This window comes from Podarcis raffonei, chromosome 5, assembly GCF_027172205.1.
Source record: "Podarcis raffonei isolate rPodRaf1 chromosome 5, rPodRaf1.pri, whole genome shotgun sequence".
Taxonomy (NCBI): domain Eukaryota; kingdom Metazoa; phylum Chordata; class Lepidosauria; order Squamata; family Lacertidae; genus Podarcis; species Podarcis raffonei.
The window spans coordinates 31,173,897-31,184,894 of record NC_070606.1 but is presented as its reverse complement, the minus strand read 5'-3'; the positions used below and the strand labels follow the sequence as shown (position 1 = coordinate 31,184,894).

General features: G+C 46.9%; 1 protein-coding gene across 2 annotated transcripts; it reads right to left on the bottom strand.

Moving 5' to 3' along the window:
• Positions 1-6,223: 6,223 nt before the first annotated feature.
• On the bottom strand, positions 6,224-10,692 carry FAM241B (family with sequence similarity 241 member B). Of its 2 annotated transcripts, none has more exons than XM_053388476.1 (3): positions 10,558-10,692; positions 8,560-8,686; positions 6,224-7,089 (listed from the first exon to the last, which is right to left on the bottom strand). In XM_053388476.1, the coding sequence occupies exons 2-3, from the start codon at positions 8,650-8,652 to the stop codon at positions 6,808-6,810; spliced, it is 375 nt and encodes a 124-aa protein (XP_053244451.1). In that variant the 5' UTR covers positions 8,653-8,686; positions 10,558-10,692; the 3' UTR covers positions 6,224-6,807. The 2 variants fall into 2 exon arrangements, with proteins under 2 accessions (XP_053244451.1, XP_053244450.1); XM_053388475.1 differs by lacking the exon at positions 10,558-10,692 and adding an exon at positions 10,021-10,551.
• Between the last annotated feature and the right edge of the window lie 306 nt (positions 10,693-10,998).

Here is a 10,998-nt window from a genome sequence, read left to right as displayed (position 1 = left end):
TCCTAAAATACCATGCAGCTTTCTCCTAATTTTTATTTTTATATATTTTTTATCTTCTCTTTCAAAATTGCTCAGTAATCTTCTATTCTTGGCCATGGCGGGGCGGGGGGGGCGGGGAGATATCCAACTAAGGCATATTCAGCATAGACCTATTACAATCAATGTTATGTAAGTTGAGTCCATTGATTTCAACAGGGAAGAAGGTGGTTTCTGCAAGTGCTTTAGAGGGAAGTGAGATGTGGCTCATCCACTTGGGAAGGTAGCCCATCTAAGAGAAGGAAAACTCTAATCTTAAACCTCCGCTGCCTTGCAGGATATCTTTGGGAGAAGAAAAAGCTAAGGAATAAGACTGTTGGATGGTGCCTTGTACGCCTCCTTCCGGCAATTCCTGCAGCCAAGCTGGTGCCTAACATATTGCTCGTTTTTCCTTTGGACCACATCTTGTCATCTGGGCAGCCCAGGACCTCCATACACACTGCCCAGGCTTGTGCCCCAAGGAGGTCACTTTGGTGATGATAACGCAGTGGTTTGACTTCACCCCCACCTCCATTATCTCTCGAGACAGACGGATGCCAACAACAACCAGTGACAGGGCGGGAAGAGGAACTTAGGGTGTTTTCTTCCTCAGGTTCCAAATAAGTTGACCCACCTTGGGCACTAGCCATGGTGAGGAGTGGGGCACCATTTGTTGTTCCACCTTATGCAGCAAAATGTCTTGGGAAAGCCCTGGGGTGGGTAATCTTTTAGTGTGTGTGTCTGTTTCTTCGTTGCACTTGCCCTCCCCTCCTTCTGTCCATGAATTGAGTAAAACAAGCCTGGTTTCACCTTGCAAACATAGCTGGAATTAAAAGGCTTTTCCCACATAGGACTGGGCTGAAAGGCGACTGGCTTCCTTTTCACATTTGCAAATGTAGTTCGCTCCTCAGCTGAGCTCTCTTGTCTTCCTATGAAGTTGTTTCTTCTCTCATCCACAGGAGCAAGTTAACAGGGGGTCAGTGCCATCTAGTGGAGATAACATGAAAACACAAACTTGCCCCGCCTTGGCTCACATGGATTTAAAATTAATTGCTTATTCAGCCAATGGTCATTATGAGATTGCTGGGTTGCACAGCAACTTGAGTCGTTTTGCACCATGTGAGACACAAATGCAGTGTGTTTTTTGGAACATGAACAAGAATAGGAAAGGAAGAGGGAACTGGAAAAAAAGAGGGAATGTTGTTGGTCTTTAGCTAGTTGGTTGCTTCTCAGGGATGGGTGAACTTCCTCAGCCAGAGACTAATTTGCTCAACCAGCAAGGAATTCAGTGCTACAGTTTTGGGCAAAGATTCTCTGGTATTTCAAGATGCAAAGATACACAGAAGCACACTATGGCAGAAAAAACATTAAGCTGCACAATATCCACCAGGTGGCACACCTACAGTACTCTAAAGTCCCACTTGGGCAAAAGACGTGCTACTTTTTTTCCTGGGTACTGCCAGATATATAGATGAGTTACACTAAATTTACAAATTAATTTGCCCCCTCAGTGGTTATTTTCACAGCACTCCAATAATTATGGGCCCAGATTTGTTGTTTTGCCTTTCATTCTCTGCACTAAGGATCGATACCAGCTGTTTTATAATAGCATGTCATTCATTAATGACTTGGGCCAGGAATGCACTTTATAAAATACATTTTTAAAAAATTAAACAATTACATGTGGGACCCGTGACATTGGCTTGTGGAGTGCTTTCCTTCAGGGTTTCAGGCAAGGAGCCATGTCCATTTTCAGGATACTCCATTCCATTTCCCCTCCTTCTCCAGCTGTGATCCCCAGCCCCTCTGCTACCAACACCCTCAGTTTTCTGTACATACATACATACATACCTACCTACCTACCTAGTGCTGGTAAAGGTTTATTCCCCCTTCAACCCACTTTTTATTCCCCAAACAGCTCCATGAGTTTGCCTGGTGTCAGAAACAGCAACTAATCCAGGGCTGCTCTGAATTCTTAAAGATAAACCCACAGTAAGTTAATGTTGGGGAGCCTTTTAGAAAATACCAAGTTTGTTATTTCCAAACACCCAGGAGATATTAGATGCCACATTTTCTTATAGCAACTGGAGATCAAGAATGTACGTTGCTAAGTCTGGTACCTGTACACAGGAGTAGGGAAAACCAGATTGTTCAGAATCAAGTATATGAAGAGTGCCACTGCCACATGCCACCTTCCCAGTCTCCTGCAACATGCCCCTACCCAACCTCAGGAGTTGTCGCATGCAAGGAGGGGGAAACTCTTATTTGCAAAGACCTACCGTGCCATGTTTTGTTTTACTCATTATTAGGGTGAGTGGCAAAGAGGAGAAAACATGTAGCAGCCATACATCTGTGACCCACTAGTCAATAGCCACATTTCCAGGAACTGTTGTTTTAGTTTTTTAAGAAACCAGCATGTTTCCCATGTTACAAGAATGGGTGGTGCAGTAATGTAAGTTTAACTCTCTCAGAGGGAGAGGAAGCATCCTTCACATCACCTGTGAAAACACTCAGAGAGACTCTCACATCCTGGGCTTTCCAAACCCAACACTTTAGGACTCACAAAGCCATGTTTGATCAATATAGTGGCTGAAGTGTAAACATGCACTCATGAAAACCAGCCAGTTGGAAGTGACACTTTAAACCCCTTCTTGGCAGAGCACTGCTCGCTCTCTGCATCTCTTGAACTTTTCAGAATGATGCTCTCTTTTGAGTCCCGCACGTACAAAGCTGGGCTGAGTGTTTCCCTCCCTCCCTCGGCCTTGCTTTGTGTGACTGATGGATGGCCTGAGGGGTTTCCCTCCGCAACCCATTCCTCGAGCCCCCCACCCCACCCCACATGCCTGAATGGCTTATTAGGGAGCCCCTTTGTGGTGTAATTGGATTTCTCCCCTTGTTAGTTTGAAATGAAAATGTCATCTCGATCGAGGGAGGAGCCCATTCAACTCAAATTAAAGCCGGTCATCTCTTCAGTGAGCTGTGAAGCTATTCATGCTGCAGCAAGCAGCTGCAACTGGAGGCGCTCTTGACAATGCCTCAGAAGAGCTCTCCAACCCCAGCTCCCTCCCCACAACACACCCCACCACACACAACTGGTCTGCTTCTGTGGTGTTACACACACATATATTGGCCAGCCCAAACAGCACATGTTAGTCAGGAAAGGTGAAAGCTCAAGGTCCCAAGGAAACAGAAATGTCAGGAACTGGGTTTGAAGTGGAGAATCTTAGGGATCCCTAGCTGAATGAGCCATCACAATTGGCCTGGTGTCAGCAGCTGCCAAGGCCCCAGCCAGACCACAGAACCCAGGTGGCTGGGTCCGCAAGTCACCATTTATATTTCTCCACAATGCCCTGGGCACTGTGAGACACTTTAAATAGCAGCTTCCCTACCACCAGGTTTGCCCACGGTCTGTGAAGCTCACCCATGCAGATAGTACCATGTCAAGATATTAGTAATGGGTTTTCAAAATGGCCTCCAAAACCCAGGTATCAAGGGAGCCTGGAAGCAGGTCATTCTGGGACAGGGAGTGGGACTGTAGCCTCATCACCTACCAGGCCCAGCCTGGCCTCCTGCTGCCGCCATTTACCACTCCAGACACAGGCAAATACATGGCAAATACCCTCAAGGAGCCAGGCTCGGCCCTCAAATCTGAGCAGACACGTTTCAAATACAACATCCCATGGGAACATGGTTATTTAAGGAGATTAGGATTAAAGATTAATGCACCCGGAGGACAGGCCACCCACCCCCCTTCCACTTAAACCCATTGTTCTGTTATTGTAGGGAGCATCACCTCTACAGCAAGCACAGGAGCAAGCTGCTAACAGGATTAGTTCTGTTACTTGAACTCACAATAGTGGCTGCCGGCACTGAAGGACCACCTCTGACAGGGGGTTCCCTCAAAAATTCAGACAATCCACGAATGCGAGTGAATAAAAGCCAAGTGAGAGAACAATTCGGGGGGGGGGGGGTGTCACAGATTATTGCAGGTCAGCTTCCCAACCCAGTAGTTAGTGATATAGATGTTTCCTGTGTTTTTAATACGTTGTTGGAGGCCGCCCAGAGTGGCTGGGGCAACCCAGTCATGCCAAGCATATAAATAATAAAATCATTTTCATCATCCTCATCATAGCAATCAAGACCCCAGAAGTTGTTGCAGCCACATCCTGTGAGCTCCTAACTCACACATTAAAACTGCTTATGAGCACAGAGAGGCTGAGCATCTCCCCATGTACTTCTCCAAGCTTGTCTCTCCAGCCCCTGGGTGAGCAGAACCAGTGGCGTGGCTCTTTGGATCCCAGCCAGCGCTGCTGCCTGCTCTTTGATACATCTGCTAACCAAGTGAGTGACTGAAAAGCTGGAAGAGATGCTACCCTACTAACCTGAAGAAGCAAAGTTTCCCCATTTGCATTTGTTTAAAATTACAGAATATGCTGAGGTTTAAGAACGGACAAATCTTTGTGAACCATTTTGGGGGGCTTTTTGGCTGAAAGGCACCCCAGAAATAAATTCTAACCCACTCACAGCCTGTCCTGTTCAGATCTGTCTTTCATCTAAAAAAGGTAAAGGTACCCCTGCCCGTACGGGCCAGTCTTGCCAGACTCTAGGGTTGTGCGCTCATCTCACTCTAGAGGCCGGGAGCCAGCGCTGTCCGCAGACACTTCTGGGTCACGTGGCCAGCGTGACAAAGCTGCATCTGGCGAGCCAGCGCAGCACACGGAACGCCGTTTACCTTCCCGCTGGTAAGCGGTCCCTATTTATCTACTTGCACCCGAAGGTGCTTTCGAACTGCTAGTTTGGCAGGCGCTGGGACCGAACGACGGGAGCGCACCCCGCTGCGGGGATTCGAACCGCCGACCTTTCGATCGGCAAGTCCTAGGCGCTGAGGCTTTAACCCACAGCGCCACCCGTGTCCTGTCCTTCATCTAGACAAGGCAAAACAACTTCCAAAAGCAAATAGAGGTATTTTTGTTTATATCCGCTTATAGCAGCCACTGTCAAGCTGTTGGTGTATCTTCAGATGGGAGGGTTTAGTCATTTGAGTGTTCAAAGGGTTGTGGACGTTATATTTCTACAGATTAATGCAATACTTTTGGTTTTAAACATGTTGCAACTTGCCTTATGTCCACCGGATAAATCTGAAATATAAGTTATGTTGATAGCCAGTTAAGCTTGCAGCATTCATTATTAGCAGCCCAAGATCAAACACATAAAGGAATGGGAGCCACAGCCATTTGGAAAGGAACAAAAGATGTGTATTAAGGAACAGTTTGCAACTAGTATTACAAAGAGTTGAGGGAGGTGGTTACAAAGTTTTCCTTTGCTTGGATTAAATTCCTCCACTCCTGTTTTCAAGAGGAGGCCACCACTAGCAGGGGAAGAAGTGTGGGTGGGTGGGGAGTTCTCCCACCAGGTCATTTTGCAAGGATACAGAAATATCCATTCACATAAATTAACAGACGTGAGAACCACGTTACACATGCCCACTGCACACTCACTTAGTAAGGCTCCCCCACTGCAACACACACAAACCACACACACATTATGAGACAATGGATGGTTTCGTGCTTAAGGCAGACCCCAAGTGAGCACCCCGGGAGCCAGCACTCACACAGAGGCAACCATTCATCAGCACTGTTGCCTCCAGCATGGGGACTGTGTATGCGACAATGCAAAGTACAGGGGCCACACGTACAGCTCCCAGCATGGAAAATAATTCTCAGAATTCCCCGTCCTCATGTACGCTGATTAGCTACAGAGTGGCCTCCTATAAACTATGCAAAGTGTGGTTCCATGATCGATATTTCCACACAAACCCAAGCTTCCCTCCATTTGGAGATGGTATTTTAATCCTGTGACTGACCTGAGTTAAGAAGCTTGGTTTTCAATCAATCTTCATGCACCTGCCTGTCTTTAAAAGACCTGGACACACATCTCAAAAGTAATAGGTGTTATACCTATATAATTTGCTTTACAACAGAGATGTGGGGCCTGTGTCTTCCCCTCCAACCAAAGGAAGCAAAGGCTCAAGGTCGGATCGTGACCAAGAGTGCCAAACCAAACCCAATCCATTTTACAACTCCCAGATTATGAGTGTAATGCAGCCTTGTACAACCTGGTGCACTCCAGATGTTGCCAGATGCCACCTCAAATCACTCCCAGACTGCATGGCCAATAGCTAGGGATTGTGGGAGTTGTAGTGTGAAGAGCCACACATTTCCCACCTCTGCTTTAAACCTTCTCAGTTATCATGTTAACTACCTCCTCTCTAAGGGCAATAAACAATGCCTACTTAGTCATCTCATAACACTGCCTTTTACATACGAGGTTCATTAAGCGCTTTTGTTGAGAGAACAATTGAGAGATCCACCTGCTGCCTTTTCACCCCTTCAGTCAAAAAACTAAGCTTCAACCAACAACCCTGAGATTGCCTCCACACCCAACTGCTACAACCTGAGCAGCACAACGAGAAAAAAATGTAGTGAGCCTCGTGCCACTGAAAGAAAGTTAATTTTCATGCTTCCGCAGGAAGCCAACTGAAGTAGAAGAAACTGTACCCTCACAAACTCACACTCCATATACTGCCTCCCCCCACAGCTCATTCCTGTTCCCTACAAAATCTATTTACATAACATCTTGAGGGTGGGAGCCCATATGGGCACACATACACACAACAGGGGCACATTTGACACACACCCCCCACTCTCTCTCTAACATGCGCTCACACACCGGATAAGGAAATGCGGCTCTCCATTCACCAAGCAGCAGTCATGGCTTGTAGAGAAGTCCCTGTCATCGCTGGCTTAAGTGAGAGACAACGTAGATGAGGCCCACCAAGAGTAGGCCACGCACGCCAACCATCATGAGAAGGAGCAGCAGCAGGATGGACATGACTGGCTCCACCACCTGGTTTCCAAGGTTCCACGTGAGGAATCCCATGTTCACCAACTGTTGATTGATGTCTGAAAGCAGTGAGCGCTCCCCTGGCCTTGCTGCATCCTGAGGCTGCTGCTGCTGCTGCTGTTGGCGGTAGTGTTGTTGTGGAGCAGGGCCTGAGTTCAGGTTGAAAAAACCCTGCGGAGGAACCCCAGAGAAACAGAGTGAATTCATGGCGCCGGATCCAGTTTGACAGATACAGTAAAAGCCAGCAAGAGCTGGAAATGCAGCCATTTGGGTGGTTCATAGATTCCAAAGAGCAGGTATTACCATAGAGTGTGTTTTGAGAAATGAGGAGACAACACAAAAACGTACAAGCCTCGTCAGTGAGCACATTCCACGGACGTTTAAAAATATTTTAAATTTCCACCTCATCCTTAAAAATAGTGCAAGGCATTAAAATGCAGCAGAAAACTTAATTTTTTTAAAAAACCCAACATGGTTTAAGAAACAGTAAGCCTGCAATCTTATCTATGACAGCTGGACTTAAGATGCCAAATAAGGCTCCCCGCCTACACAGAAATGGAGCCAGAAACAAAATGCTGCAGTGTGGATCACTCCTGTTTTCAGGATATCCCATCCTCCTCCCCTTCCTCCCTCGTGTTCTGTCCCTGGCTTTATTTGCACTATACATTTGAAGCAGTATCATACCGCTTTTTCAGTCATGAAAAAGAATCATGGGAATCGTAATTTATCAAGGCTGCTGCGAGCTGCTGTTCCCCCCTCAAAGAGCTAAAATTTCCAGGGTTGCCTGTGGAGAAGGACTGATAAACTCCTCTGACAATGTCCCACTCCTGCTCCAAATAATCAAGTCAGTATTTTGTGACCAGTGAGCACACTCAGTACTCACCAAACTGTTTTTTGGCCTCCCTCGCCCCCCTTAATCTTTCCCACCCAAGGCTTTTCTTTTAAACACGCATCTACAAACTTTGGTGTTCCCCTGAGTCTGTTGATAACCCCTCTAGCATGTGAATGGTGTGGTTTTTTATATCAATGACTGGCCTTCAGAGAACTAAAACCCCTATTAGTATTGATGATTCACAACTAAGGCTGCCATGTGAGCCCTGGCTAGGCAGCAACATAGGCCCTACAGCATCCACAGCCCTGCTGATTGTGGCAGTCAGGCCAGAAGGGTGGGCTGCACCAGTGACAGCAGTGGGGATGACTCAGGATCCAGTAACCTTCTCCTTCCTCCCCCTGGAGGATCCCATATTGGGTCTTTCTGCAGGCTGCCACCTCAGGAATCTCACCGGACAGCCTGCATATTTGCAGATGGAATAGGGAACTCCACATGGGCAGTGACTGGCAGGGTTAGGAACTGTGGTCCAGTCCAACTCCCCCTCTCCATCTCAAGTTCAGTACAAAGGTGGTTCAGATTACAGTGCCCAAATGCAATTCTGTGCATGCTTACTTGGAAGCAATCCTGGCTCAATTTTGCAGATTTACTTTAGAGGAAACATGCACATGTACTTAAAAGGGTAATCTGAACAGATTGACCAAACTGCAGAATTAAGCATCCATTTGCGACAGGAATATTGAAGTCTTTCAAGTTCCTCACATAATAATTCTCAGCAAAACTGAAGCACCACAAAAAGGTCTTCTCCTCACCGGCCGAGAGGAGGTTCCTCTGTTCTGAGTGCTCTGTCTCACTCGAGGGTCATCGTCTTGTACGATGTCGCCGTTGGCCAAAATCCGCACCATCTTTAAGGGTTGTGTGGTGTTTGTTTTGCCACCCCTGTTCACATAAAAAAGAAAAGAGTTTTGAACAAGCTCCAACTGTTGTCTTAGGGAAAGGAGCGCAGTTTAGAGAAGCGGGGACATATCAAATTAATATACATGAAGGCAGTGCTTTATTTCTAAAAAAAATAAATGTTTAGGGGTACTCTCATTTTCCTACTCATATTGAAATACTGCCCCTCAATGAGGCCAAACTTAGATTCACAAAATGTTTAGGGGTATGCGTACCCCCAGAAAAAAGCACTGCATGAAGGCACATTTTTATACTCTCTATTAGTTGCTCCACAATTAATACTGACCCCCCTCTTTTCATGGTCACAATGGCTAGTGCAGATTGGAATACTTATCACACTTTTCACACAATCCTAAACTGTACGCAAAAAAAATCTATTCCATGGATCATTCATATAGAAACACTGGGGGGGGGGGACAAATTATCAAAAAAAACCCCAACCAGACAAGCCCTTTGGCAGCTTAATCAAAAGACTAGCAAGAAGAAAGGCTGACTCACACACTCCTGTACAGTAGAGCCATCATCATCCAGTTAAAGTGGATTAATCACAGGACTCTTTAATCGATTAAGTTGGCATACACACCGTAAGAATGAAAATGAAAAGCATGCTTTGCTTTTAGATGATGCATGCATTTGTCGCAAGACACTATCTTGGAAAAGTTAATCCCTCCTAGCTGCGAGAGAAGACCTATTAATCACAGTCCATTTCAAGCAGTGACCCTAGGCACAGTCAGCAGGGAGCAAGTCCCATTGAATTCAATGGGGCTAACTTCAGACTAAGCAGGGATAGGATTGCACAGTTGATGAGTCAGAAGACTTTTAATCGTTTAATCCAATTAACTGACAAATGGCTGCAGCCTGATATCTAAACAGAAAGGTGAAAGTCTGTCTCTAATTCCTTGGACGATTAACAGAAATCACAAAGGGCAGATTTTAGAGAAAGCTCCACGCATTTGATTAGACCCCAGGGCTGCATCTGAATATAGATTTCTAAGCACTCAAACTAACCTGGGAAACATTCCCATAAAAGCAGTTATTCCATGGTGCAAGACAGTCTAATGCTGGTGTCATACATGACCTGACTACAGTCAGGAGGACCATTACAGATTGACGGCCCAGGCATATCTTTTATTTTTGTTATTATATTTATCAGGCACAGCCTTTCGCCAGAGGCAACTCAAGGCAGCTTCACAAAAGCAAAACATAATGTACTTCAGGAGTGAGGTGCACATCCAGGTTCCCTAAAAAACACTCAGGCAGATTCACACAGTATTAAGCCATAAACTAGAAAAATCCCCAGACCCGTTAAAATTTCTCACCTACAGCTTGAATTCACCAGGTAGCCTTAGACACGCTACTTCTCTCTCAGGCTCTGCTCTACAGTTGCAATATTGACCTACCTCGCATGGGTAAGAGTTAACAAGCAAGCAGAAAACACAGGTAGTAGAATTAAGGGACTCACTGCTACGAGTTATGATAACAGAGCTTAGTTGTTGTTTTTTAAATGTGAGGTGCCCTAGAATGCCCAGCCTCGCCTTGGGAGGAAAGCCACCCCTTCTGACAAGGAAACGGGCACTCTGCACATGCTCGCAAAGCGCTGCTTATTCTTGCAGCTGCTCCAGGGCAGACACCCAAACACCCTCGGATTAAGGGACCAACTTCCCAAGCTGCATTTGGCTCAAACAAAATCCTGGCAGGTAACTCTGCCCTGCTTCAACCAAGGGGATCCGCATTTCTTCGGCTGCATCTTAGGATTCTGCATTTCTAACAGAGCTGCCCCTTCAGAGGATAAAGCAAAAAAAAAATTGGCGGCGGGCTGGGAGGGCTGAAGGAGCACTTAGAGATGCACCACTCGCCTCTTTTCTCCCCCTCCGGCTGATGCAAAACGTCTCCGGCTGCTAACGCTGCTGCTCCTCCAGCTGCTTCCTCTCGACTGTGACACATCTGAAGCTTGGCAACTTCCTACAGGCTGTCGGCGCCGGAAGTTGCAAGCAGGAGAGGGAAGGGAGAGGCACAAAGCAAGATCCTGCGGCGAGAAGCATTTGCAAAACCTGAGCACCCCCCTCCTCAGGCGCCCTCCGTGAACTGCAGGTCGCTCGGCGGCAAGAGAGCTGGCACTGGCGGACGCAAGGAAGTTCTGCTGGACCAGGGCCTCCAGATGTTTTGGCTGCGGCTGATGGGAGGGCCAGCCGACCTCTGGATGGCCGCGTGTTCCTCGCCAGCCCCCCGGGTAAAGGGGGGAAAGCAGGGCAGGGCTCCCCCTGCACCTTTAACCGCTGGGTAGAAGAGAGAATTGC

Bases quoted from the DNA above. Each gene is read 5' to 3' on its own strand.
- FAM241B (XM_053388476.1), bottom strand. From the start codon at position 8,652: ATGGTGCGGATTTTGGCCAACGGCGACATCGTACAAGACGATGACCCT. The intron at 7,090-8,559 runs GTGAGGAGAAGA...GTTCCTCCGCAG, and splicing joins GAGGAACCTCCTCTCGGCCG to GGTTTTTTCAACCTGAACTC.